Below are 27462 nucleotides of genomic sequence, written 5' to 3'. Positions count from 1 at the left end.
TAGTTAAGGAGATTTCAGCACCATTTTCTTTTTAGTCGTCGATGAGGATTACCAGGAATTTCGTTTGACGCTAAATAATATAACTAACAAAAAAAAAGGCATCAGTCAAGACAAGGTGACGTGGGGGGTACGTGATGGCGAGCGGGTGGTGCAATGATGGCCACTAGTCACCAATACACAGTTCTCACGGCCGGTCCTATGGAGTGGACGAGGGTCGCGGGCGCGTTTGCTCAGGACGCAGACGACCATCGGACCATGGCAGCGGACGAAGCTGCTAGTGAGACGACGAGCGGCTAGTGCGCGATGTTGGGCGCTTGACCGTCCTGCAGGTGCTGAAGACGTAGACTGTCATGCCGTTAAAAGCGGTGACCTGAGCTCGGAGCGAGCTTCGAAGACTTCCATTGTAGTCTTCTTTCACTCACCCCCCCCCCCTCTTGAACTCAGCGGTCCCCGCCCTCGCTGACACTAGTCGTCTTCGTGCAGCACTGCAGTCGTCGTCACTGGTACCGCGGGGCGGCGTCGTTGTCGTTGTCATCAGGCTCGCGGCGTCCGCTGGTGGCCAGAGAACGTGTATGGCGACTTACCGCCCATCACCCTAGAAGTGCACTTTCACGTACTTTTACTCGACCCCACGTCACCTTGCCTTGTCTGCTGCCCTCGGCGAGGGGGGGAACTTTCGGACGCCTTCACTTCGGGGAACAACAGCACAGTACGCGTACGGCGCCCGTGATGCCTCTCTAAGCGGCGGAGACGAGTTCCGTCGTCCGCGCGCTAGGAGGTGCGCATGTTGTTGCTGTTGACCCCGGGTCCAGCCAACCGACCAAATCCCCAAAACTGTTCCTGACCTCAGTTCCCCTCACTGGCGTGACGTCCACTGCATCGTCACGTTTCGCCATTACTTCCGCTTTCTGCTCCACGGCCGCGACAACCGCGTCTCCTATATAATCAACTCTTCCCGTCCATTACTGGAGTCCTCGTACGGCATAGTGATTATGATCGACGGCGCGTCGCCGCCCACAAACTTTGTCGCGTAACTCAAAAGCATCGCTAAATCGTCGACGGTCGGGTCCTCGTCATAGTTGTCGAAAACGCGTAATTCGTTTTCCATCGTTTGATAATCGACTTCTTTGATGACCTTAATCATGTCGTTTAATGTTTCTCCGACGTCCAGAGCGGTTTCAACGTTATGTGATTGAGCCATTTTGGATTTTTCAGTATATGGTGAGAGTAACGATAGTCAGAAAAATAAAATGCAAGTGAGCAGATTTCGAATTTCGTCTTAAGCCGTCCTTGATTGTTTAAGACCAAACATCCTTTATTATTAGCCAGCGAGTATATGGCAGCATCAGCTGGCTTTTCGAAAATCTCGGTTCGTGGTTCATTTATTCCGGTCATTCTTAACACCACGGATACTATAATCTTATTAACTTATTAAGGCTCTCTAGTTATACGTATCTATGTTATAGATATTAGGTAATTGGTAAAAAATTAAAGTACCACTTGATTAATCGTTAGGTTTGGAAAAAAATTTCATAAATTCATAATTATAATAGCTGATTGAACAAATGAAATGTATAAAATTCTTGTATTAAAAAGTGTACCTATTAATTTATTAAAGTCCCGCAAACAAAACTACAATGTCTAGTTATAAATATTACATAATCAATATGAAATATCCACTTTTAAAGATTGTCAATAATTCTATATAATATTATACATAGGTACCCACATACCTAAGTAATTTAATGTTGTCCACATTATCAATGGCTAAAATGGCTTCATATCTGCAACTTACATGCCTGTCTACTGTTTTGTTTTATAGAGCGTAGAATGATAGGTATCTATTTTAAACCATATTATTCTGTAATAATTATTTAAATCTTTCTATAAATTATTTAGATAAAAATGAAGAATGCATTAATTAGTATAGCCCTAATAGCCCTAGGTTAGGTTAGATTAGTCTAATAATACTCTAAGACGTATGAAATATATGTGTTGCAATGCCCAAAAATATCTAAATTTTATTATCTTTTAGTGGATGTGGTAATTTTGATGTTTCTATTAGTTTTTAATTAAGTGTACACGGACGTCTGACACCCACGAAGGGGATCAGTAAGCTCTGACCAAGTAGATTCCTTAACATATTAAGTTAAGAGGGCGGTACACCGTACACGGATATTTGTTATCTGCGTCCAACAAGTGCGTAACATGGCACATTTTACGCAAAGCAAATCACGTTTAGCTACACTAGCTTATAAAAGTTAGAGTAAATTGACCTCTTATAATATTTAAAGTCAAGGTTATAATCGGGGCCATTTCATAGGCTTTTTATTGTATTTCAACTTTAAGGCAATTTATGAGTATTTTAAGATGTTAAATTTTAAAATACCTACTGACTACTCATATCTGATATCTCGCCAAAAGGCCATTCTCAACATCTCCGGGTAAAATCGGCGTAATTCTGCCGGTAATAAAATATTAAAATCTATTATCAGCCGGTTGGCGTTAACCGACACTTAACCAGACATTGTAAGAACGGCCCAAAATAACTAGATAAACCCTATTAATGAATCTTTTTTTTTAGTTTTTCCTTGTCATTAAGAAAAGTAAATGGTAATTACTAATTAATAACTGCCGCATAGTATGTGATGGTATGCATGGTACTACAACTTAGATTTATTTGATTACTTTTTATCATCTTGTGCATTGCCACTACCTTTATCAGGTAAAAGTATGGTAATAGTCCTACCACACTGAAAGAATCATGTAAACTTAACATGTTCATTGCTTTTAAACTCAAATATTGTTTAAATTAATACATTTAAGGTGTTATAAAAGGAGTAATTAGTTCAAATGGATAGCAAAATCAAGTTACTTTCTATTTTTTACTAGGTTAGCATGAGTTATGCACAATTAGATGGTGTATCATAAACAAAAACATTACAATAATTTCGGGAGACAGTTTAATATTTTATTTACTGAACGTGGCATTACAAAATGTACAAAATAAGACTTTTATATAAAACTTTAACAAGGTCTCGCAGCGTTTAACAATTTTTCTCGTAGATTTCAATACATTTTGTTTATGAAAGTTCAAGGTTGGCCGCAGCATGTACGTTTATATTATATTTAAAACAAATTCTACTAAATAAATTACTCCCAAAAAAACTAACAAAACATTTTTTTTTAAATTGCAATCACGCTGCGGCCAATCTAACAATTTGTTAAAACTAAATAGAAAAGTCGAGCAATTTATATATCATACGGCAAATTAATTTGTAACAAGACTAAAAAAAAAGAAGAAAAAATCACAATACATATTAATTTTCAAAATTAATCGCCAGTAACCAGAGATAATATAACAAGATTTTGTTCTCTGTTCACTGGTAATTTTTAATGTAAAAATTATAACTTCAGCTAAATATCACATATCCCAGAACAAAATTTTCTCCTTATTAAAGAAATATCAGCCAAGGAGTATAGTTAAGTTAGAACAATGTAACTGACACAATATTCATAAATATATATTTAATATAAGAATATGTATATATATATATGTATGAATAATGTATGTATAATATATATATAAGCTGATATTGTTAACAACTGTATTTATAACAGCTGAATTTATAATTTCAATTTTATATTGCCAACAAGATGTCATATGCAAAAATGAATGAAAACTAAAAACATTAATCGGGTCACAATATTATATATATTTATATACGAATTAATAAATGTTCTAGAATTTTCTTTTCATATTGGCATAACAAATAAAATGAAGTAACCTCTGAAGGATTCAATGGAAAAATAATAAAATTAATAATAATCATTTGTAAAGAACGAGAAAATAATAATAATAAATAAATAACAGTTACTGAACAACATTTAGCCAAAGCTAGCTCATAGTTATTGTAACCATACATGATGGTAAATTTTGAGCTTGAAGCTTCTTGACAATCAAGATTTTTCGGTTGAACTGACAATTGTTTTGTATGACTTGATAAACGCCGAGAAACTATGGGAAATACAAATAGTTTTACCAACTGAATATATTATATATATAATTTAATAATATTATCATAACAAAAAAATACTCACTTTTTTATTGCTCTTACTAAATGTGGACTAGGATTGAATGAGTTGGCTGTATCTCATGACTCCCGAATGGTTGAATATAAATGGTATTGCCCATGGGGCGCTTGCGCAGAGGCTGCTTGATGATGCTGGTGTTGGTGGGAAATATATTGTTGGTGCTGCTGTGGTGGAGGTTGTTGCATTGGAGGTGCCGAACCAGGCGTATTAGGTGCCGATGGCTGTTGCGAAGCAGTAGGTGTCGGCAAAATAGGACACATAATTGTAGTACCCGCAGGGAAAGGAGGTGGTTGTGATTGTTGGGGGGGAGGTTGTTGGAAATTAACTGGGGTTTGAGACTGTCCAGGTGTTTGGGGTGGCCCGGGCTGTGGTGCTGGAGACTGAGCAGTCTGTTGTTGATTCATTATATGATGCTGTGATGCTTGGTGATGATGATGGTGATGGTAAGATGGTGGACCTTGGGGTACACCACTTTCCATTTGACTTAATTGACCTGCATTAGCTGGATGGTATGCTATTGAAGTGGGCACTAAAGTTGGCATCATGCCTCCTCCTTGCTGTGGCACCATACGAACCATCTAAAATAAAAAAATATTTTCAATTCAATTTTACATTTATAATTACTCATCACTGTTATCAGTCAAACTGAATTCTCTAATGACATAGATTCAGTAAAGCCAAATTTTTTAATTACATATATCATAGACATTTTTAAGAAGTATTTTGCTCTGTTTAATATGTAAAGATGTATAATTGTAGTTTGTTTTTCCATAGAAAATCTATTGATTTTGAGATTTTTAGAAGGTTTGTTTATATTTAATAATTGTAGTCAGTTGCTCAAGCCACCCTTGGTCCTCTTAAATTGTGGAATTAAGTATTAAGAATTCAGATTTTTGGTATGAATGCAGACAATTAGTGGGGGGGGGGGGGGTGTTTGCCATGGGTAGGGATGGCAAAAATCGCAGCTATCACGATGTATCGAATAATCGATGTTTTCATTACGTCTTATCGATGTCGATGTATCGAACCGATTAAAACGACGATTAATCGATACATCGGTGTTTATTCAGCGATGTATCGAAAAAAAAAAAAGGCAAATTTTGCACTCTAAAATGAAGGATACGGTTATACCATACACCACACCGTACACTTCACATTTTATAAGGTAGTAATCATGGATTACACATTCACACTTGCAGGGTATTGAGCAACTTTAATATTTATTAAGCATTTAGTAGATATTGAAATCTACAATAGCTTAATTTTTATTTCCCATTAACAATTACACATTTGTGATTAAATCAAAAAATATTTATTTGTTTATTTTTATTTAATATCATTGTGTACATCATGGTTAACAAAAATAAAAATAATTTATAAGCTATAACATAATAATATTATGTTTACTTACTCAGTTAATTAAAATAATAACTAACTGGTTAAGTTGAAAAATATTAATTTGTTAGGTAACTGTCTAACTTTTTTTAAATTATTTTATACTTAATGCCCATATTTAAAAATAATAGTACAATTATCAAATCTATATGGTTCGCGCATATGACGTGATACATTACCATAAGTGATTAGAACAAATTATTTATCAATTGTTATTTATTAACTTTATAACCTAACCACAAATTGGACTTCAAATATTATCATAAAAAATTTTAATTTTAAAATATATAAAAAAAAATTTAGTTACGTAGCTACTTCGATACATTGACACATCGAAATAACATCGAAGGTAATTTTCGATGGACCAATAAAAATCGAAAGACACTGTCGGTGTAAAAAACATCGATACATCGAATATAACAATCGATGTTTTCGATTAATCGATGTATCGTTGCCATCCCTAGCCATGGGTACACCACTGAATAGTTAGGGAAAATTTTTTTTAAACTATTCTTTACCTGAACTTGTTGATAAGCTTGAGGTGTGGGCATAGGTTGAGGACTGTATCCTGGTACGGCAAATTGTGCTTGAAGTGGCGCTGGTGCCAAGAGAGGTTGTCCAGTTGCAGCAGCTACTTGAATTTGTGAAGCTATATCACTTCTATGAGACATTCCCACAGTCACTAAATTATTTATAACAAACATCATATAAAATTAAATATTTAAAATAATCTTATCATTACAAGTAACAACATATATTATTATTAGGCAGTTCATATATATATATATTTTTAAAACTATATTGATACTAACTTTTACGGAATCGTCCGGCTTGATTAGGTGGTTGTGGAGGCATTGAGTGAGGGTGATGATTGAATGCAGAATTTGAAGTAACAAATACAGTCGGTAACATGGTAAATGCTGGATGGGGATGAGGTGGTGCTTGATGTGTAACCATCTGCCCAGTACCCGGTGCATGTTGATGATGGTGATGATGATAAGCAGCTGGAATAGCTATTGCAGGTCCATGTTGTGCTTGAATCATTTGTTGATGTTGATTAGTTGTAGCAACTATATTTGTTGTTGGCGTTTGAGGGGTCATTGGTCTAGATGAATTTGGAGTACTAGGTGAACGCTATAAATAGTTTTTGAAATAATTGTATAAATGTCTATTGTTAATAATATGCATGCATAATATATAATTGATTGTAATAATAAAACTTACTGGAATAAAAGGTTTAGTATTTGGATTAAAAACAAATTCTTTGGCATTAGGATTGAGCTTCGATGTCTGTACAACCGTTTTATCTGGCAACTGTGTTATATTTTCTTCTAAAGTTTTTTCAGTTTGATCTTTTTTTAAATTTTCTACATTTTTTTCAATCTGTACTTCTTGAAGTTTATATAATGTTTGTGGAGGTGATACCGGAGACTCAGTCACTTCTTCGGGAACATGAGGCACTTCCTGTATAGATGGAGAAGGTGGCTCAGAATGTGGTATTTGAGCAGCATGTTGTTTGGGTATTTCAGATACAACTGATGCAGGTGAAGTAACTCTAGGGTTATTTTGTGGGGATGGCGAAGATAAATTAAAGTCTGTACTAAATCGCTTCAGTTCAGAATTAAGACTTTCATCTCTTACTGTTAAAACATAAAAAATGTTTAATAAGATAATATTACATTATTTTTTAATTGAATTTATCATTAATACTTATAATACAGTAGCTATTATAAATTACCTCTAATAGGGGGAGGAGGTTGTTGTGTTTTTGGCACTGATTTATCAGCTGCTGCAGCATATGATGTACTAACATTAGGACGAGAATTTGTTGTACTCGTTTGTTGAGTGTAAGTGGCTGTTTGATATCTAGGAGGAGGTACACTTGCTATTTGATTGTGATGGCCTTGGACTGTTGGTGGAGATGACCTTGATGAAGAAGGTAATGATTGATTGTCATTAGATGAATAATTATTACGACCAGATACTAAAAAGTGAAAAAAAAAAGTATTAACATAAATGATGTTATCATGTATAAAATATAACATTTAAAACTAAAATACCATGTCTTGAACCAGATGAAGAAGTTTCTCTACGATTATTAATAGGAGCTGATGTTCGCTTTTCACTTTGGCCATTGACAGAAACTGGTGATTCACGAGTATTGGCTGCATACGTTTGATTAGCACTGTTGTGATAAGGAGGCAAGGTGGATTTGCTCACAACGTTGCTGTTACCATTTTGCTGATGAGCATGTCCTCGATTCTGGTTGCTATTTTTTGTCCCTGAACCAGAAACACATTCCCATCGCTCATTAGATCCACTGCTAGAATATTTTTCTGGGTGTTTACGGTTTCTATTAAACAAACCATATGCACTGTTGGGTGGCTGCTGTGGTCCAGGTTTACGACGTCCAGACATATTATATTTGCTATCATTGTGATTATTTGACATCTCACTTGCTGGTCTTGAAACAGCAGCAAACCTTAATAAAAAGAGATATCAATTATTTAACAAATATTTTAGTTTTTAAATTAGATAGTATAGGAAAAGAGATCCTATTCACAAGTTTCCTCAATATGTTTCTACATTCTATACTATTGGCTTGAATAATAATTATTTTAATGACTACTATGTGACAAGAGCAGATTAAATTTTGAATTTGTATTTTTACATCTTTTTTACAGCTATAGGCACCAGATATTTACTGCTCCTAAAATAAATGAACAAGTTACAATACCCCCTTCAAACACAGGCAGAATAATAAAATAATATTAAAAATCAGGTTTTTAATTGTTAATATTGTTACAGTTATTTCGATGACATCAATCCCTGTTAAGAATAATACTAATAACCAATGATGATTGATATATGACCCATAGTCGAACGCACGTATTTTTAACGTGGCGACACGGGCCCTGGGAGGACTATTGGTGCTTTCTTTGGGTTAATATGCATTTTAGTCCAAATTTTAATTTAAAATGTCTGTAAAAAATAACTGTATTTATTTTGTTTTTAGATTTCTTAATCACGGAAAAAACTGCTTAAGTGGAACTTTGTAATTGTTCAATTCTTAGCTAAAAAAATTGGAAATTTAGAGAATATTTTGAGGTTTTTTTTGAGCATACTAACATATTGACTCTTTATTAAGGGCATAACAATTCTAACTAAAAATGTATTAATCAATAACTAATAATTATCATTTACCTTTCTTCTTCATCACCGTTTTCTAAATTGGCTCTATTTTGAGAACTTGGATTACTTTCAATTTCTCGAGCTAAACGAGCAGCTTTTGCTTCTTCATTTCTAAAAAATAAATTATTATTTTTTAGATAATCCATCTCTTTTGTCATATATTTTTTACTTTTCATCAGTCACATAAGACTATTTAAGAATCCCATAGTTATGTTTCTAATATAGCAGTAAATATATCATAATTGTACATAAACCTTTTTCAAAAATCAATTATAATTTTATATACTATATTAGAGTATTTTTTTAAACATAATACTAATTATAAATAGTAAATTAAAAACATATTTAATATATAATTTTACAATTTTATCTAATTTTAGATTTGTACAGTTACTATCTACATTATTTACAATTCAATTTAAGGGGCCTAGTGTGACATGGTGGTTTATTCAGCCACTAAGTATTGGTGTCTAATTAAATATTAAAATGAAATATTTTATATTTAGTTTCTTATACTAAGATGGAAACTACATTTATCCTTTTCTTGTCATAAATATCTTATGTTATAATGAGTGAAGAACTTATGATTTAGATCGCAAACAATTATCAATAATTGAACCATTAAGGTGTTACTAATTAATAGTAACAAAGAACAAAAATATCAAATGCATCAAATTAAGAAATTCATTTTCTATTTTCTTAAAAGTTATTACTTATAAGTTATAACTAACTTAATATTTTAGCTATAACTACATATGATTTACTATTAGACAAATTATTACTTGAAATTTGATAAATCTGTTCGTATTTCAGTTGTATAACCACTTAAATTTTGATCAAAAGAAGATGTTACACCATGTTCTTGCTCATTTCTTCTAAACATGTCATCAGCATCCCAACCATTCTAAAAATTAAATTATAAGAATCCTATTTATTAATTTAATATTTGGCATTACATTTAAAAACACAATAAGCTTTTAATATTTTTAAAAATATCAATAAACATAATTATTATTAATTAATATTACAACTTACAGCGTTATTATTTCCAGAATTTAAATCAAAGTCATCCATATCACCATTCATAGATGGCGGCTCCCACATTTCCAATACTTTTTCACCTGAAGGTTGTCCATTGTATTTACTAATAGTTGTATCAGTTTGGAATGTATCTATTGATGAACACATTTATAAAGTTGAGTTATTCAATAATCTAATATATACCTACATCTATTGCTTGGTGCAAAAAAGGGCAAATATAAAGAAATATAAAGAAATCATTGTTGGGATATTTAATTTTTTCAAAATAAAATTGAACAATAATGGGTTTTGCAATAGTTTTGGAATTTTGATGACTAAATTTATTTTCAATTCTTCATTTAATGAAGCATTTTTATTTTGTCATAAACTAGTTTATGTATTAATCTTATTTTCACATTGGTCTTTTTTATTGGATAATTAATATTATTAATACCATATTCAACATTGGCAAAAAACTTAAGCATAAAATAAACACTTTTTTGATTAAACAACCAACTTTTTTACTGAAACCTAATAATAATATTCAATCAAACATAAATATTATTTAACAACTAAAATTAATAAACTTTAATAATTGATTTCGAAAATGCCAGTATCGAGATATAGACCCATAATATATTAATAAACTTAAGCACTCCCATCAACTTAAGAGAACGCCGCACCTGCATGTGTTGTCTCCGTCTTACAAATGTACAACATAGCAAAAACTGTTCTGCACTGGACAACTTTTCTCACACTATATTTGTTGTAGAACTACCAAATTTTCACAACACGTAAAGAAGAACTTTATTTGTGCAACAGCATGCCTTTTTTTTTGAATTACCCCATCCAATCATTTTTTATAAGCAAATGAAAAAAACCAAAAAATAAAATGTTTAGAAGCATATAACTTTTAGTGTATTTATCTTATCTAAAATATAAGCACTGTACAACATACTGTTGCATTCATAATTTACTATAATTTTGGAGCCACTACTACAAACATAGAAAGATAAAAGTTATCCCGCGCAAAACAGTGTTTGCTATGTTGTACATTTGTAAGATGAAGACAACACATGCGGAGGGTGTAATGTCCTCTTAATTCAAAATATTCGATGTATGTATTAATTTGGTCATCCTGTATCAGCTGTTTCAAAACAAGTAACATTAACGATATTGATCAAATAATCTTAAATTTATGCAAATGTGACCCAGACCCTTCTTGCACCAAGCTACAGATAAAAAAATATATAGTACCTATACACCTATATAATATATATTATTAACTTACTTCGAGTCATGCTATCTAAATCTGTTTCATATGCAGCAATTTTTACTATACTGTCAAATTTAAATATCATTTTATCAGCTACAATCTTTAAACCTATAGCTTGACTTGATGGAGGAGGATCAGTTCTGTGCGGTAGTTCTAATACAACATCAAAATTGCTAGAGAATGTGCGTAAAATACCCGAATACATCTCTTTAGAATGAGTTACTATCTGAAAAAAGAAAATTTAATAAATAATATGACAATTTGAGAATTCAAATAATTAAAAAATTCTTACTTCAACTTCAAGTCCAATTAAACTAGTAACACGATGCATAAATGTTTCATTTAAATATATTCCATCTGCACCGGATACTTGGGCATTAATTCCATTTCCACCTGAAGATGAGGCTCTAGCCCGAGGAGCTCTAAAAATACAAACAAATATTATTTTTTAAATTAGACCTATTACTTAAGTGTCAAATTAAGAAAAAATATATTGAAATATTTTACTTAAAACTTGACTTATTCAATTGATAGTCTTATATTATTATTATATGTAATGTGATAACTGTTAATGTAGTTTAATGAATATGTGATGAATTGATTACATTTTATGATAGGCAAAAATTCTACCACGGATTTGAAATTAACATGGCTTACTTAAAAGTTCAAATCAACAACAACTACATCAGTAGATGATAAACATTTGTTATAAAAATAATATTTACTTAAGGTATATTAACTAAAAGTACACATTAAATAAATTATTTTCTTCCTGTTTAACATTTTTGTGTTCTAAAACCTAAAAATGTTACAAGTAGTTACACAAAAATGTTTATACAAAAATAATGGGTCGATCATGGGCAGATGAAATTTCAAAATGTACTCATGTAGTTATTATCTAAATTCCTTTATTTAAATTGTTTACTAGGAGAACTTACCAAAATTATAGTAATAAGTAATACAAAATATTGACTAGTATTTTTAAATGTAAACCATAAAATTATACACTTCAGCAGATGTCATACTGGTGATACCTTTTGAATTTGAATAAAATAATTTTGTCTAGGTTTAATTTTGTATAGCTCTTTATATTTTGTTATACCTATAACACTCATTATCATTTGTAGGTCATAATACTTTAATTAATAAAACAATTAAAAGAACAGAATATGTACTGAAGTCTTTTTTAAATAAATCTCAATCTAATTTAAATTTTAAATTCATAATTATGTTTGGTAGGTCAAAATATTTTTAAGCAATCAAAATGTCTATATTTATCAACCTGACTAATTTTTGAAAACTTCATAATCATTTTAGTACCCTACAAAAGATGAGGTATGATTTTTAATTATCAAGAATATTAGGTAATATACAATTAAATCATACTTATTAGCATAAGTTTATCTTTATTGAATTTAATTTTCTTTAATTACTATACTTTAGAAAAATATTTTAGTATTATTAAAACATAATAGGTACATAGTAGCTATACACAATGATTGTTGATACTATACTAAACACATGAGCCACCATAACAGTCATAACAAAGTATATTGTTACATTGAACAAAGAAGATTATAGAATAACCTTTGTTATATCTTTAAAATGTGTACCTTAACTCTTCAGTAAAATAGTATTTAGGAACACAAAGACTAAGCAGGCATTGAAACATAAGACTAAAACAGATAAGGGTAATTAAAGAATTTCTTTCACTAAGTACCTAATGGTTTTATTATTTTGCAACTGTTAACATAAGTTGGTCATTTCTAAGATGAATTATTTTTAAAAACATCTTTGTTACAGTAATAGGTACCTACTTATATTCACCTCAGCTATAGATAGGTATACTTACATTGTCCGTTTCATAACAGCTCTTATATAGACAAAGTACCTATCTAAAGTACCTATCTAACATTGAATTGTAAAGGAGTACAAATATCGATCAATTAGGTAAGAAATGTCAACAAATACAAATGTTTGGTGTAGAAAATAGTAGATGAACAACAAGCTGACAAATTATGACTAAACTATCAAAAGGAGTTGCAAAAAACGCTCACATAAATAATATGGGGTTTTTCTACAAGATTCGCCAAAATGGCTCAAGGAATAAATCATCGTAATCTCATAACATGGTCCTCGCCAAACGCACACATGCCGTTTTGTAGGCGAGCAAAGGCCGTAACCGAAATGTTTTTAGTCTGCGATTTGCAGTTTGTACCTTGAAGAGGCGATTCCAATAATCCAAAATCGGAATCGGAAAGGGCGGCGGCACAACGATAAAATAAAATTCTACGGAAAATCGATTAGTTTCTAGAACACGAGAAAAACGTGTCAGTGGTATCGTCGGTGTTCCCAGAAAATGGGTATTTCTATGAACTTAATTTTCATGGAGTTACCTGCGTTGATGATAAATAACAATAATAAGGTAGCCTATATTATTACGTTGTTATAAAATTATTATTTTGCATTATTGATATCGTAGTAGCGGGAACGTCGACCAGACAATATTATTATTACTAAATTAGTAGTAGGTAGTAAGCGGGGTATGTAATAGAAAAATCCCCGACAAAATGGCGACTGTGTTGACATTGATTAGCGAGGAAAAAATCATAAAACAAATGACAACAGTCGTGCATCGGCGTTATCGCCGAACACGAGTATAACAATATAAAACTGAAGGTATTTTATTTATAATATATAAATTATTATTATTATTATTATCATTTAATGTCGTATAATAATTATTGTCGCAATTCAACGGGAACGAGCGGGGGCGGCGTCGAAAATATAACGCAGATCTAACTACCTACCCGAATTGGATGACGAACACCAATCTCCGATCGATCGCCGTTTCCGAAAGCATCCACAAAAAGATACCTTTATAGCCCTCCTGTAAGCCTAACGATGATAATACAAATAATATGGTCTACCACAGCACCACATAATATCGTGTACGCACCTCGTCCCGGTGCTGTTGGTGTTGGCGCGACTTTTTCTCTTCGTGTTCATCCTGCCGTCGTCGTTTCGGCCGGAAAAGGCGCAGTTCTTCGTCGGGACCGGAATTTTGAATTATTTCTAACACGAAACGATGATGAATAATACGAGGCGGCCCTCTTCCTATGCACAAGAGACGGTACGGGACTACGGTATATTACGTTTATTGCAGAAGGACGACGATTTTCCGGAAGGTTTTCGCAATCGGTCGGGGCGGCGATTCGGATGGGTCTCGACCGGGTGCGGGCAACGTAATGGTCCGTTGTGCTCGGGAGAGCGACAGAGAGAGACTGCTGCTTGACGTTGTCGGCGGCACACGCGAAAAACCGCGGCGAACCGTTTGCGCGATGCGCGTCGACGTCGGACGGTCGAACAAAGACGGACGGGCGGCACGAGACGCTTTTGCGATTCGATTTGCGATCGACGCCGATCGTCTTTAGATTGATAATGATCACACGAAAAAACGAGCGCTCGTATTGTATTACTATTATAATATTTATATTATTATTATTTATTATGATTATTACTATTACAATGTTATTGCTACGCGTGCATACGTATACAGATATGTATAATACGCGAAAGCGCGCGCGCGTGTGTGTGTGCGTGGGAAAAAAAAAAGAGAGATAAAAAAGGGGCGAACTAGAGGCGGCGGCGGCGGCGGCAGCAGCAGTAGGCTAACGACGACGCGCGCTGACGTAATCGATCAAGTTCACTGCACTCGGCGGCGGCGGCGTACCTGTGCGCAGTGTGGTCGGTCGGCACTGCGGTGCCCAAGACGTGTGGCGCGGCTGCTTGACTGCGAGACGGCGGCGTGCCGATGTATAATAGTACTACAATGGTAGTAGTGACGCGCGTGGCCGATCTCACGGCGACAGCGGACGACGCGACATGTCGAGTCGTCGTCGTCGTCGGGGGAAAATAATAATATGAGTTTTAACGACTACGGTCATCCGACGATAACTGCGGAACGTCGCTTGTCCGCCGTGGCTCGCTCGAAATTTTGTATTTTTCGTACGTCGGCGACACCAGACGTTGCCAATAAAACAACATATACCTTATAAACGTATATTTGTCCACATAATAATATATCATATACGTACGTACGTATTATATATAAATACACGCGTGTGCATACGGTATAATATATACATGATATACAACATATTATTATCGGGTTTAATAGTACTACGGTAGTAAATAGTAACGCCGTCGTATGAGCGTGCGCGAACGTCCGCGCCGCGCAGTTGTTTGGCGGGGATTCAGGGAGTGGGTTTTTCGACGGCGGGGAATGGTGCGCGGTGCGTCCACCGCCACCAACAGAACCATTGGTCCATGGAACCGCGCATCGCTCATGGAACAGTGCGTCGTCGGACATATGGTTTTTTCGAACTGGCGCGCCAACCGGTCGCGGATGGTGACCGGTGTGTAAACCGATTCGAAATTCGAATATTCGGTGGGCCGACGCGTGTTGACTGCTGAGTCGTTGAGAACACGTATGTCGAATTCCGAGTCCAGTGCCACGATAATACGATATGAATTGTTTTCATGAAATATAATTTCATCTTCCGTTCAAATTCAAACCATGATTACCTTTAGAGATAACTGATTCCATGCAAATCAAACCGAGTGTTCATCTGGAATCACACGTCTCACAAATTATCACTATGAGGATGAGCCATGAAGCCTCTCTTCCTGGTGGTCATGTGTGTGTGTGTGTTGCTTAGTTGCAACTTGTATTATACATTGATCTGTCTTGGTTGTAGCACCTCAGGAACCATGGCTAAATATATAGGCATGTTCATATTTAGTCATGTCAGGAACCAAAGTAACCTATGAAGAGTTTGCAGCCATATATGAGTTTATATATCAGTTTCTTCTCTCATGTGTGGTCATCGCAATTAAGTATTCAACAGATAGTGAAATGACTACAAAATTATGATTTAAGAAATTACGTATAATATTACGTACAGCTTATGAATATCACAACAATGCAATAATAATGTGACACACAGACTATTATTTGATGCTATATCTGGTGTTATCTTAATACCTTAATCCATAATCCATTAATTTTTTATTGTTTGAAGTAATTAATGATACAAAATTATAACAATAATAATAATAATAATAGTATAATATATAATATAACATAATGGATGTAACATATAATAATTACAAATCAAATCAAAACAACAAAAATATTGATAGCATTAACTTATGAATTTATAACAACAATAGACGTGTGTGGGAAAAGCAAATAAAGTTTCAATTATATTATATTTGAATTTTTAATTAATTTTTTTGTTGTTCCAAAATAACAAATATGTATAAAATTTAATTTTTTACTAAACATATATATATATATCACATAAATTCCAATATAAAAAATTTAGACACATAAAACACAAAATTGTACTAACATATTAAATTATTCAGTTTTTTTTAGATTCTAACGGATTACCAGCAACACTTTCAGCAGCAAGTTTTACATATCCATCACCACTAGATTGAGTTTGTCGCTGATTTAATTTATCTAAAGAAAATATGAGAAACATTTTAAACAATAGAATTTTGTTAAAAATATATATAACAAGTTAAGAGGAAGTAACTAAAATTATTTAGAAAATAAATTAATAGTATATTTTATACTAACCAATTGGTTTGTTAGAAGTTAAATTACTTCCGGCAGGTTTGCAGGGAGTATTAAATAGATCATCATCACTATCATCACCAAATATTGACTTTGTTTTGTCAGATTTCTTTTTTGCAAATGTTTGATTAAACTCAAATTCATCATCACTATCAAATATATTCGATGATGGCTTATTAACTTTCCCAGATTTCTGAGAAAATATATCATCATCATCATCATCATCAAATAATGAATTGGATTTTTTAGGTAATGAGGTATTTGAAATCAGAGATTTAGATTTATTTTCATGTAATTCTTTCACATTGAATGCTTTAACTTGTATTTCACACATTGGTTCAATTTCTGGAAGTTTTTCATTGATTGATTCAGCTTCTGGTTGTTTTTCTTTTACTGATACAATTTCTGGTTGTATTTCTATAACTGGTTTAGTCTCTAGAAGTTTTTCATGTACTGATTCAATAACTGGGAGTTGTTCTTGTACTGATTTATTAGTTTCTAAAAGTTGTTCATCCAATGTTAATTTTTTGATATCATTACTATTTTTTGCATCAAATTCTTGTTGAAATGACTCAGGATCTGAATCGTCATCAAATAAATCCAAAAAAGTTTTTTTTTTAAGCTCAGTTTTTATTTCCACTATTTCGCTATTTTCATACATTTTATTATCATTATCCACAAGTGATTTATTGTTAAATGGTTCTAGGATTTTTTTTTTAACTTCATTTGAAGAATCTGTATCTGTAATGCCGTCATTTAGTATTGGACTAGATTGATAGTCAACTAAATTAGATGTCGAAACAAATAAACGAGATGACTCTTGAAAGTTTGTTTCCGAACCAATATCTATAGATGACATTCGAGCTGCAGCTATTCTAGCTTTTCGACTTTGAGGACGTCTTTTAACTTGAATTCTGGCTCTTTCCTATAACAAATTATCAGATAAAGAAATAAAAATAACAAAATACATTTTTGTTTGGCTTATTATTTATAAAAATATTATTTACTCTTTCAGCACTAAAAAGCTTTGTTCCATCAGTTGGTAAAGTATCATCATTCTTTTCATCTAATGAAACCGATCGAGGAATATTTGATATTTTCAATGGGCTTTTAGAATTAGGAAGTAGACTAGCGATATTTATAAAGGCACCAGCATTTTTACTTAACTTTCCTGGAAAAAAAATATAAAATAATTTTATTAATAATTGCACAATACTATTTTAGTTAAAATATTTTATATTCTACACTCCTAGATAGCTGGAAAAATGAATTTAAAAAAATGATTTGTCAATAAAGAATAAATACTATGATCACAATATATTTATATTTTATTTTCTCTTCTTCTACATCTTGAAAAAATCCTATCATGCTAAGCTTGATTTTTGTTATTAATGCTTTATTATTTTGGGTATCCTCTTTTTTTTTTTTTTATTAAGAGATTTTAACATTAAATTATAATATCTCGACAATTATGTACATTAATCTGAAGTAAATATGGAATGGTAAAGCTCACACTTTTGAATTCGGAGGCCCGATTGTAGAATAAAATTGAGTGTATGTATGATTAAATTAACATTGTTGGTTGAAAGAGCGTCAATATGGGAAAAATTAATACCAGAAGTAGAAAAGAGATTCTTTAGCTGAATTCTTTGGATAGAGAAAGATGGACAATTTGTGAGTAGGTGTTGGAAGTCACAGTATACTCCACCACAGTTGGGTAAAGGACAATATGTACTGCTGTTGAGTCCCAATTTAAAAGAGTGGTGTGATAGTAGGCTGTGACCAGTGCGTAATCTGGTGAGTTTGGTTATGACAGCGCAGCTCATTCTTAGGGATTAAAACCATGGTTGAATAGGGATGTTTTTAAATAATGACCTATAACCAAAAGCATAATACTCTAGTAGGAAATCCCATTTCATCTTAAATATCTCCTGTATGGATGTGCGATGTATAGTGACTAAATCAGTATAGGGACACCACATAGGGCCGCCCGAATAAGGCTGGTTGGTGGTGTAGCCCACTAACGAATCGGAGTGCTCATTACCATTTATGCCTATATGCCTTGGAGCCCATAGGAAGATGGTGAATAACCTGATTTTGAGGGATACTAGTAATGCACAGATTTTTAGAATTATGGGGGAGCACTTAGAAAGGAAGGGGTTGTTGATGATTTCTAAAATACTAGCTTGAAAATTTGAGACAATAAGGAAATCTCCGCAGGGGAGGAAACTTATGCAAGTGAGAGCTTCTAGGATAGCCCAGTATTCAGCCATGAATGAAGAGACGAAAGCAGACAGGTTGGAGGATGACTGTATATGTAATTCTGGGAAAAAGTAAGCAAAAGCCATTCCTGATTGTGTGACTAAACCATCAGTGAATACCAAGGTAGGAGAATTAAAATTGTCAGCAATAAACTGTCTGTCTAAATAAATTGTTAATTATGCATGGGGACATAAGGCGTAAATCATTAGGTGTGTGGCCCAGGAAGTTGGTTGACACCATCGGGTATCCTCTTATAGTTCTAAATTTTTTCACTCATTTTCTAAACAATTGGATTTGATAAGTAATTAATATCAATTATTTTTAATTACATTAAATTGATTTATGAATCCAATATATTTTGTAACCTGAAGTATTGATGTACCTGCTTTATTATTTGTCCAGACTTATCAATTCTCCTGCTATTTGATTTAACATAAAATATACATAAGCTGATTTATGGACAGTTTCTAAAATGTCCTAATTTAAACACAATGATTGAACTTAATTTGTACTAATTTACACTAAATAAAAAACTGTTACAATTTTACAACACTTACTTTCTACTTTGTAAGATTTATTCCAGAATACCTATTTTATTTATTTTTATGATCAATTATATTAATGGTAATACTTAAAAATATATTAATTAAAATAAGCTTTACCTGGGATTCTTTTTGAAAGTTCGCTCTTAGAATTTGGCGAACTGAAAAAGGGGCCATCAGTAGAATCCTTAAGAGACAAGTCTGATGTTGGACGAATCACATTAATTTCCTCAATAGTATTCACATTTTGAATGTTTGAATTAAGAGAAATTGGTTTTCTATCATCAATATTTGAAACTTTAGAATTTTTGATAGCCTGATTTGTATTTTCTGAAGAAATAGGTAATGCTGTAGTTTTTATATCATTTTCATCTAACGATTCTTGATTCTTATTATTTAGTACATTTTCTGGGGATAGATTTGATGTTGAAGAAATAATTTTAGATTCTTCATTAGAACTCTCATTTTGTAACTGTGGACTAAAATTTAAATGTTGTTCATCATCGCTACTTGAAAATATCGAACTTTTATTATTCTGGATTGTAGTTTCATTAGTTTTTATTACATTTTTAGGTATATGAATCTCTTTTTGGTTAAATGAATCATGATCACTACTATTTTGTAAACTATCAGGTGTATTCTGAAGCATATTTTGATTCTTTTGATCCATTTGTGGGCTTAAAAATTCTTCTGATGACAAACTAATAGTTGATATTTTCTTGTTTATACTTTGATTATTAGATACATTTATAGAGGCATCAGAAATGTTTTTATCAAAAGACAAATAATTTTCACCTTCATCATCATCAGACGATAAATTGAAAGTGTTTGTATTATTTTTATCCATGTCATTTCTAGTCTGATTTATCATATCAATGTTTGGTATTTCATTAATTATGGCACAATCATCAATCTCTTTTGAGGTATCTATATTTTTAATGTCATTAGAACTAGATTGTTTTCTGTTTATTGAAAATGCAAAATTACTATTTGGTTTATTATTAATAAATAAATCATCATCAGAAGAAGAATCAAATAAGTTTACTTTCGATCCCCGAAGCTCATAATTTATGTTTTGACCCAATTCTTTTACATTAGAAATTGGTTGATGTGTATTAATGGTATTTTTATTTGGTTCATTACTATTAAACAAAGAATCATTATCAAAATCTTCTTCATCAGATGAAAAAAAATTGCTAAACTTTTTTGTCTGTTTTGGAATTGAAGGTTTTTGATTACTTTGTATCATAATATTGCTGTTTACTGTTTTTTCATTTGGTAACAATTCTTTATCAGTAACTTTATTATCTGCCACACTAGACTTTACTGAATACTTTTTTAATTCATCAATAACTGCCTTATTTAATAAACCTGTAGGTTTATTTTCATGTATGCGAGGTTTTGATATATGTTCTATTGCATTTGATTTATTTAATACTTCAACAAGAATTGGTGAAGAACTTTTTACAGATTTTTTTTTTGGTATTGTCTTATTATTAGATTTAGTACTAAATAAATCATCATCAGATGAAGAGTCTAATGGTTTTGTTAAGTTCTTATCAATAACAGAATGAGAAGCTAATTCTTTTGTTTTCAGTTTTGAATCCATAAATTCTTCATCTGAATCTGATTCAGAAAATATATTTCTTGATGATTTTTTATCTTTCATTAAACTTTCTTTAGATTCCGAAATTTCTGGTTTTGAAGCTGGAAAAACTGTTGTGGACAAATCGTCATCATCTGATTCCTGATCAAAGAGTGAACGTTTTTTCATTGGTTTAGTTTCTTTAATTAAAACTTTATGTGCGACAGTAGCTGAATTTGGATTAGAATTGTCAACAAGTTTATTTGAAATATTAAAATCTGTTTTAATATCTTCAGCAATGTCATTTTGGGTTGTTACAGCCACTTTTTTACTCATCTCAGGTATTGTTGGTCTGTAAATAATAATTTAAGAAAATATTTTTATTAACTACTGGGCACATATTAATTAATATACTATGTTTCAATACTTAATCTAACTAACTAAATTTATTTTCTATTTGTGAACTCATAATTAGTATACAAATACATAATGTTTTATAGTTAACAAAATATGATAAAATTTAACTATGTGTTTGTAATTTAATTTACATTACTTTATGTTTTGAGCAGGACTGAAAATGTATGGTTGTATATCAGCTCCGCCAAGAATATTAACAGCTCCTTTGGGTAACTAATAATTAATAAACAATGAAATTATTCATATGTCTAAGGAACACTAATTGCTATAAAACAAATTACTTTAATTTTGGATGAAATGACATTGACATTATCTGACGAAGACGTACCATCTAAACATGAAAGTTATATAAAATTAATGAACAGTTAATCAATTAAAATTAATCAATACAGCTATATAAAATAAATAACCTTTTTGGAATCGTTTTCGCAATTCATCATTCAGTGTCTGTTGTATACTTGGTTGTTCAACCTTTTCTTGAGTATTACATTTAGTTTCTTGCTGAGGTGGTTCGTCTGAGTATATCGGTAAAGGTGGTTCATTTGAAAATTCATCATTGTCGTCATCATCAACATCATCCCATAAGTTTTTTTCACCAAACATATTACTACTACTATTACCAAATATATTATATTCATTCTCTAAATTTTCATCGTCATCATCATTAATTAAAGGCGGTGGACTAAATAAATCATCTATTAAAACAATTTGGTATAAGCATATGATTAAAAAAAGTTTAATGCGAACAAAGAAAATTACATCATTTTAAAAGTATATAATTGTTAATTTTAATATAACTTAAAGACTAATTTTCAAAAATTAGTAATACAAGGGTATTTTGTCAATGAAAAAAAACACAGATAGAATCTGATTGACTTTCTAGTATAGGTGTTAAAAATTGGAAAGTGTTGAATGTGTCAACTGAATTGAATAACTTTAAGAACTATTAAATAAATTGATGTGTTAATTTTGTTTATTTCTAATAATAAAATTAATTATTTCATTTAAACAAAAAAAGTGATTTCCAAAAAATAATTTAAAAAAATTAAGTGAAATTAAAATGCAAAATTGGTTATTACTTTTTTTTTTATACAATATAAACTGTCTGAAATCAACAGAAAAATGGCTTGAATATCATTATAGTCACAAACGTCAAACTACATATTATAAACTTAGATGCAATGTTTTAGTATGTTGTACCACATAATCAACAATATTTTTCCCGAAAATTAATTTTGTTTTAAGACAAAACAATTAAATACTGATACATGAATTATAATATCAATATTTGAATATTACCTTCATCATAATGTGGATAAGTAGGAATATTTTTAGGTATAGGTTTTTCTGATTCAAAAGTAATATTATTTGTATCTGCTGATTCAAGATTAGGTTCATACATCTTTTTTGATTCACTAATAGAATAGATGTCTTCTTCGGGTGCATCATTGCTATATAATGATTCCTAAATAAATAGAAAATAATTTAAACTATACACACAAAACCAGCAATTGTAAGTTTTTTTTACATGTTATATAATATAATATAATATACATATATATTATAATTTAATTCTAGATGATGTATATCAAAAATATTTTTTTTTTCTATCAATAATCTATAGCCGGGTATATATAGCGTTATTCGGTCACCTAAGGAATATAATCACTTCACACATACAACTGAGGGTTGTTCTCTTATTTTTTACCCACTCCACTCTATTCTCCAACTCATATTTTGTAGATTGGTTATTACTTTATTACATATTATGGTACTGCAGTAGAAACAGGTTTTTTGTTTTGTGCACACTCATATTCTCTTGGTGAATGAAGTACAGACTGATTTTATAAATATACAATAAATTAATTTTAAGAACTAACTAATTTTACCTGATCTTTAAATGCATTAGTAGGTTGTTCAACATCAGAATCTGAATCTGAAAACATGGCATTATCTGCGACGATCTCAGATAGTGTATTACCACTTAGTGCGGGAAGATTTAATTTTTTGTAAAATACCCTTGGCCTTAAAACAGTTTCTTCGTGTCTATTACAAAAACATAAATAAAAATATTATAGCCTAACATAAAGCTATGATTTTAAATAGTTCTAACTTTAGTTCATCGTCGTCGTCATCAGAATCACTAACTACAACAGTAATTTTCTCAAAGTGAGTATCAATAGCTTTAAAGCTGTTTTTAAGTGCTTCTTTTATATTATTTACAAATGTGTCAGTTTCATTAATTTCTCGTGATACTGGCTTCTAAAAAAAATATTGTTGATTAAATGTATGAGGTATTTCCATTTGTTTATTAAAATAATATATGTTTTATATTTACTTCAACTTTAGTTTGCACGGTCTCGTCTTCTTCTTGAACTTTATTTTCTATGAACTGTTTGTCTGCTAATAATTGAAATTCATTATTGATGTTTGCTATTTGAACAGCAGTGTCGTCAATGCTGGCCACTAAATCATCCAATTCGTTTAATGTATTTTTAGCACCTAGGGTTATTTTCTAAAAATATTTAAATTATTATCAATTAAAAATAATATTAGGTCTCAGTATAAAACATTTTTATAATATCTATTATAAATTAGGTGGAATATAAACAGATAAATTTTAAATGTTAATTGTTTTGTCTTATAAATGAACAAAATTCACTCTTCTTTGAAAGCTGGTTTGATAAAGAATAAAAAATGAGAACAACAGTAACTATACATGGGTACAACTACATATTTCACAATTATATGAAATAATAATAAATACCTACAATACTATTATGAGTTACACTTACATTAGACAGTTGTTGAAGGTATTCCGCTAATCGTGCTTCATCTCCTTGATCCCATTCTTTGCGCCGTTCAATAAAATCGCTCAAAGTCCACACATGAGCTTCCTTGGATGGTAACTTTTCCTATTCAATTTCGAGATGTAAATAGCATCGTCAAAAATCTAATATGGATTATGCAACACTTACCTCCATAAGATATTATTGAAACACAGCCTACAACTCAAAAGTATCACAGTGACATGGACAAATAATCACTGAAAAGCAATTTTTCGATTATTTTTTATCTACTAATTAGTAGTCGATTCCTGCTGAGTGACAAAATTGTGTTAAAATTATTTTATTCATGGTGATTGACGACGGTACATTATAATAATTATTAATTGACACAAGACAATGTATATTCTATAGATAATAGATTCCGAGAAAAATACATACAGGCATTGATAAGAATGCAACTGTTATCATGGTCAGAGAGACAAGACAATTTATGGCTTATGGCGCTTAATATGGCGCTTATGCAATATGCTGTAGCCTGTAATACTGTAAATGCTCATAACAAAATATTTTGTCATGCAATTGGACTATTGCTCAATCTCAATTGCTGTGATGGAACTGATAAAATAGGAGCATAACTATTAACTACTAAACTACATAAGACAAGATTTCTGAGAGTTGAGACTAAGAGAGAACAGAGTACAAATTACATAAATTCTATAGTCTATAGAAGTATAAAGTAAATAGCTTTTTATAGATAGAGACAGCAGCGATTGGCGGCTGCACGTCAATACAATTTTAAATTATACAAGTGAATGTTTTGAATTTTTACTTTTAAATTGAACGTAACGCTTTAACAGCACTCGGCACAATCGCGGCATTGTTAGATTATAATTTATGACACAAAATACTGATTCATAGACGTGCGTACGGGTGCAGCGAAACGCCTATGTGTTGCATCCACGAATTAAGATCTTATTCGTGTTTGCATCTACAACATTGATTGATTGGCCTGTGGGCCGCGGTGCAAGTCATCCGCTTAGTCGCAGTCGGTGGTTAGCCGGGAAATGAATTATTTATTGTAAGTGGATAAAATAGATCTGAGCCAATTTTGACAATATTTATATTATAGATAATTATTGATACTTATACATTACTTTGTACAATTGCGCCTATAGTTTACAATTATACAGGTGCCTCTTCAAAATTACTAACTATATTATTATAGCCACTGTAGTAGCCTTAGATCAGCGGTCGCCAACCTTTTGGACCTTGCGGACGACTAAAACCATAGTCTAAATTCTACGGACCACGTATAGCTTTTTACATGAATAAGGTTCTATTACTGATAAATTTTACACCAAATTAATATAAAAAAATACATACGTAAAATAATAAAAAAAATTTTATTTTTATTTATTTTGTGCAATTTTGGCTCCAATGTAGTCACTACAAGTCTACAAGTCGTAGAGCTTTACTTATTTTTAGCTATTTTTTTGCGAACCACCTAAATTTTCTCGCGGACCACCGGTTGGCGACCGCTGCCTTAGATCATTTACGTATAGGATAGTAACAATACGCCAATTGTCAATAACACAGCACTACAGCAGTCTACACTCTACACGCAGTGTATTGTATCCGAAAAAGGACAGACTATACTGCATTTGCATCCTGCAGGCTGCGATACGAGGATGAAATGATCGACGTCGAAGTCTAGTCGGTTATGCAGGACGACCACATTAGTCATTCTGACCGTGCAAGGGCTCAGAAGAGGTGAGGAATTCGTTCGGGGTTCTGGTCAGCAGGTTTTAACAGCGAGCAACACCGGCCGTGCGCGTTGTAACTCCACGTGGTCGAATAATGCAATTCGCGGCCTCCGCGTGAAAGGGAGCTCAACAGGTCGGGCTTGTGGTGCTGCTTTGTTTTTGCTTTTTTAGGTCGAAGGCATCAATAGACAAGGCGACGGCGAATTAGGGATAGAGGTATGTGAAAGTGCATTTGGGAGTTGGGGTGTTCGGTGGTTCTATTATTTGTTTTCGTCGCTCGCTTCATGCTTTGGTTGAGGTCAAAAGTCAAAACAGTCGTCTTCAGCACTGGCTACTGGCGCCTACCGTCTTCACCACATCATCTATAATTTATACTTTTTTAATGATAATTTTCCACATAAAAACAATATGTTTGTTTGGTGTTTCGTGAATCCGTGATATCAAAAAGGTTAAGAAACACTGATCTGTACTCATTACGCCATCACGTACCCCTCACGGCCTCACCTCGACCTTGTATTTTTTCTTTTATTACAATATTTTTTCTTTTTTGCCACTGCAATTTTTAGGTTTCTAAACATAAGTTTTGAACAATTTAACACTTTATCTCTCCGTTGTGTCCGTTGTTACCAGTATGTAGTTACGATTATTTATTTTAGGATTTTATAATCGTGGTTCTGTTCGAAGTAAATTCATATACAAGCATACGACAATAAATAAATATAGGTTCCTACCAAAATATAAAGGTAACTAAATAATAATTTTTAAATTGTATATGGAATTATGGAATTAAATAGTGTATCAAAATATGTTTAGAAACCGGGAATTTATTATTTACTATCTACGCAAAATGAGCTTTCTTAACAGGTTCCTTTGTTTATATTTCTTTTTCGTGCCTTGATTTTTTTTTCAAAATTCTTAACCACTGTGCTTAAATATTTATATTTGATAATATTATTCATATTATTTATAGTAAATTATAATTTTATCGAAATATAATTATGTACTATCATTTTGTTTTGGCTTGCTTTTTTAGTTTTTAAATTTAAATAATGACATATTCTCATATTCGATATAATGTATATATTTATATATAAAAAAAAACTCTTACTTAATTATAATTTTCTATACTCAATGCAAGTTTCAAAATATTTATTCTAAAAATAACAATTCTTCTTGTAAGGATTTTGAATTTTTTTAAATGTTGATAACATTTCTTAGGCTCTGTTAAAAAGCATAAATGGTTTTAAAAAATGTAAAAATACACACGCATGTATAGGTAATCGTTCACGATTATTTGGACAAAATTAAATATTTAAACGGAGTGGAGTAGTTTTATTTATTTTGATGGAAGTACCAAATTCAAAATTAAATTATTATTTATTCATACGATTTGAAACTTTTGCATAATTATATATATTAGTAGATTTGATATAAGAACAAAAAGATATTTTCAAAATATTTAGATGCTATTATTGTCTA

General features: G+C 31.8%; 2 protein-coding genes across 3 annotated transcripts; both read right to left on the bottom strand.

Moving 5' to 3' along the window:
• Window positions 1-3877: 3877 nt before the first annotated feature.
• On the bottom strand, window positions 3878-14778 carry LOC111039144 (ataxin-2-like protein). 2 transcript variants are annotated; one of them, XM_022322474.1, is made up of 14 exons: window positions 13938-14777; window positions 11271-11400; window positions 10994-11204; window positions 9718-9854; window positions 9465-9586; window positions 8695-8793; window positions 7857-7972; window positions 7551-7772; window positions 7229-7474; window positions 6715-7130; window positions 6303-6624; window positions 6009-6172; window positions 4102-4673; window positions 3878-4018 (listed from the first exon to the last, which is right to left on the bottom strand). In XM_022322474.1, the coding sequence occupies exons 1-13, from the start codon at window positions 13985-13987 to the stop codon at window positions 4155-4157; spliced, it is 2754 nt and encodes a 917-aa protein (XP_022178166.1). In that variant the 5' UTR covers window positions 13988-14777; the 3' UTR covers window positions 3878-4018; window positions 4102-4154. The 2 variants fall into 2 exon arrangements, with proteins under 2 accessions (XP_022178166.1, XP_022178165.1); XM_022322473.1 differs by having other exon boundaries at window positions 7551-7972; window positions 13938-14778.
• A 1370-nt stretch (window positions 14779-16148) lies between these two features.
• LOC111039143 (putative uncharacterized protein DDB_G0277255) lies at window positions 16149-24658 on the bottom strand. The gene is made up of 13 exons (XM_022322472.1): window positions 24410-24658; window positions 24227-24346; window positions 23770-23946; window positions 23545-23693; window positions 23321-23477; window positions 22731-22896; window positions 21842-22126; window positions 21713-21762; window positions 21568-21644; window positions 19550-21366; window positions 17633-17796; window positions 16629-17550; window positions 16149-16508 (listed from the first exon to the last, which is right to left on the bottom strand). The coding sequence occupies exons 1-13, from the start codon at window positions 24413-24415 to the stop codon at window positions 16408-16410; spliced, it is 4191 nt and encodes a 1396-aa protein (XP_022178164.1). The 5' UTR covers window positions 24416-24658; the 3' UTR covers window positions 16149-16407.
• Between the last annotated feature and the right edge of the window lie 2804 nt (window positions 24659-27462).

The sequence above is a fragment of the Myzus persicae genome, unplaced genomic scaffold (assembly GCF_001856785.1).
Source record: "Myzus persicae strain clone G006 unplaced genomic scaffold, MPER_G0061.0, whole genome shotgun sequence".
In the NCBI taxonomy this organism is placed as follows: Eukaryota; Metazoa; Arthropoda; class Insecta; order Hemiptera; family Aphididae; genus Myzus; species Myzus persicae.
The sequence above is the reverse complement of the archived record's forward strand: the minus strand, read 5'-3'. Positions and strand labels throughout refer to the sequence as shown.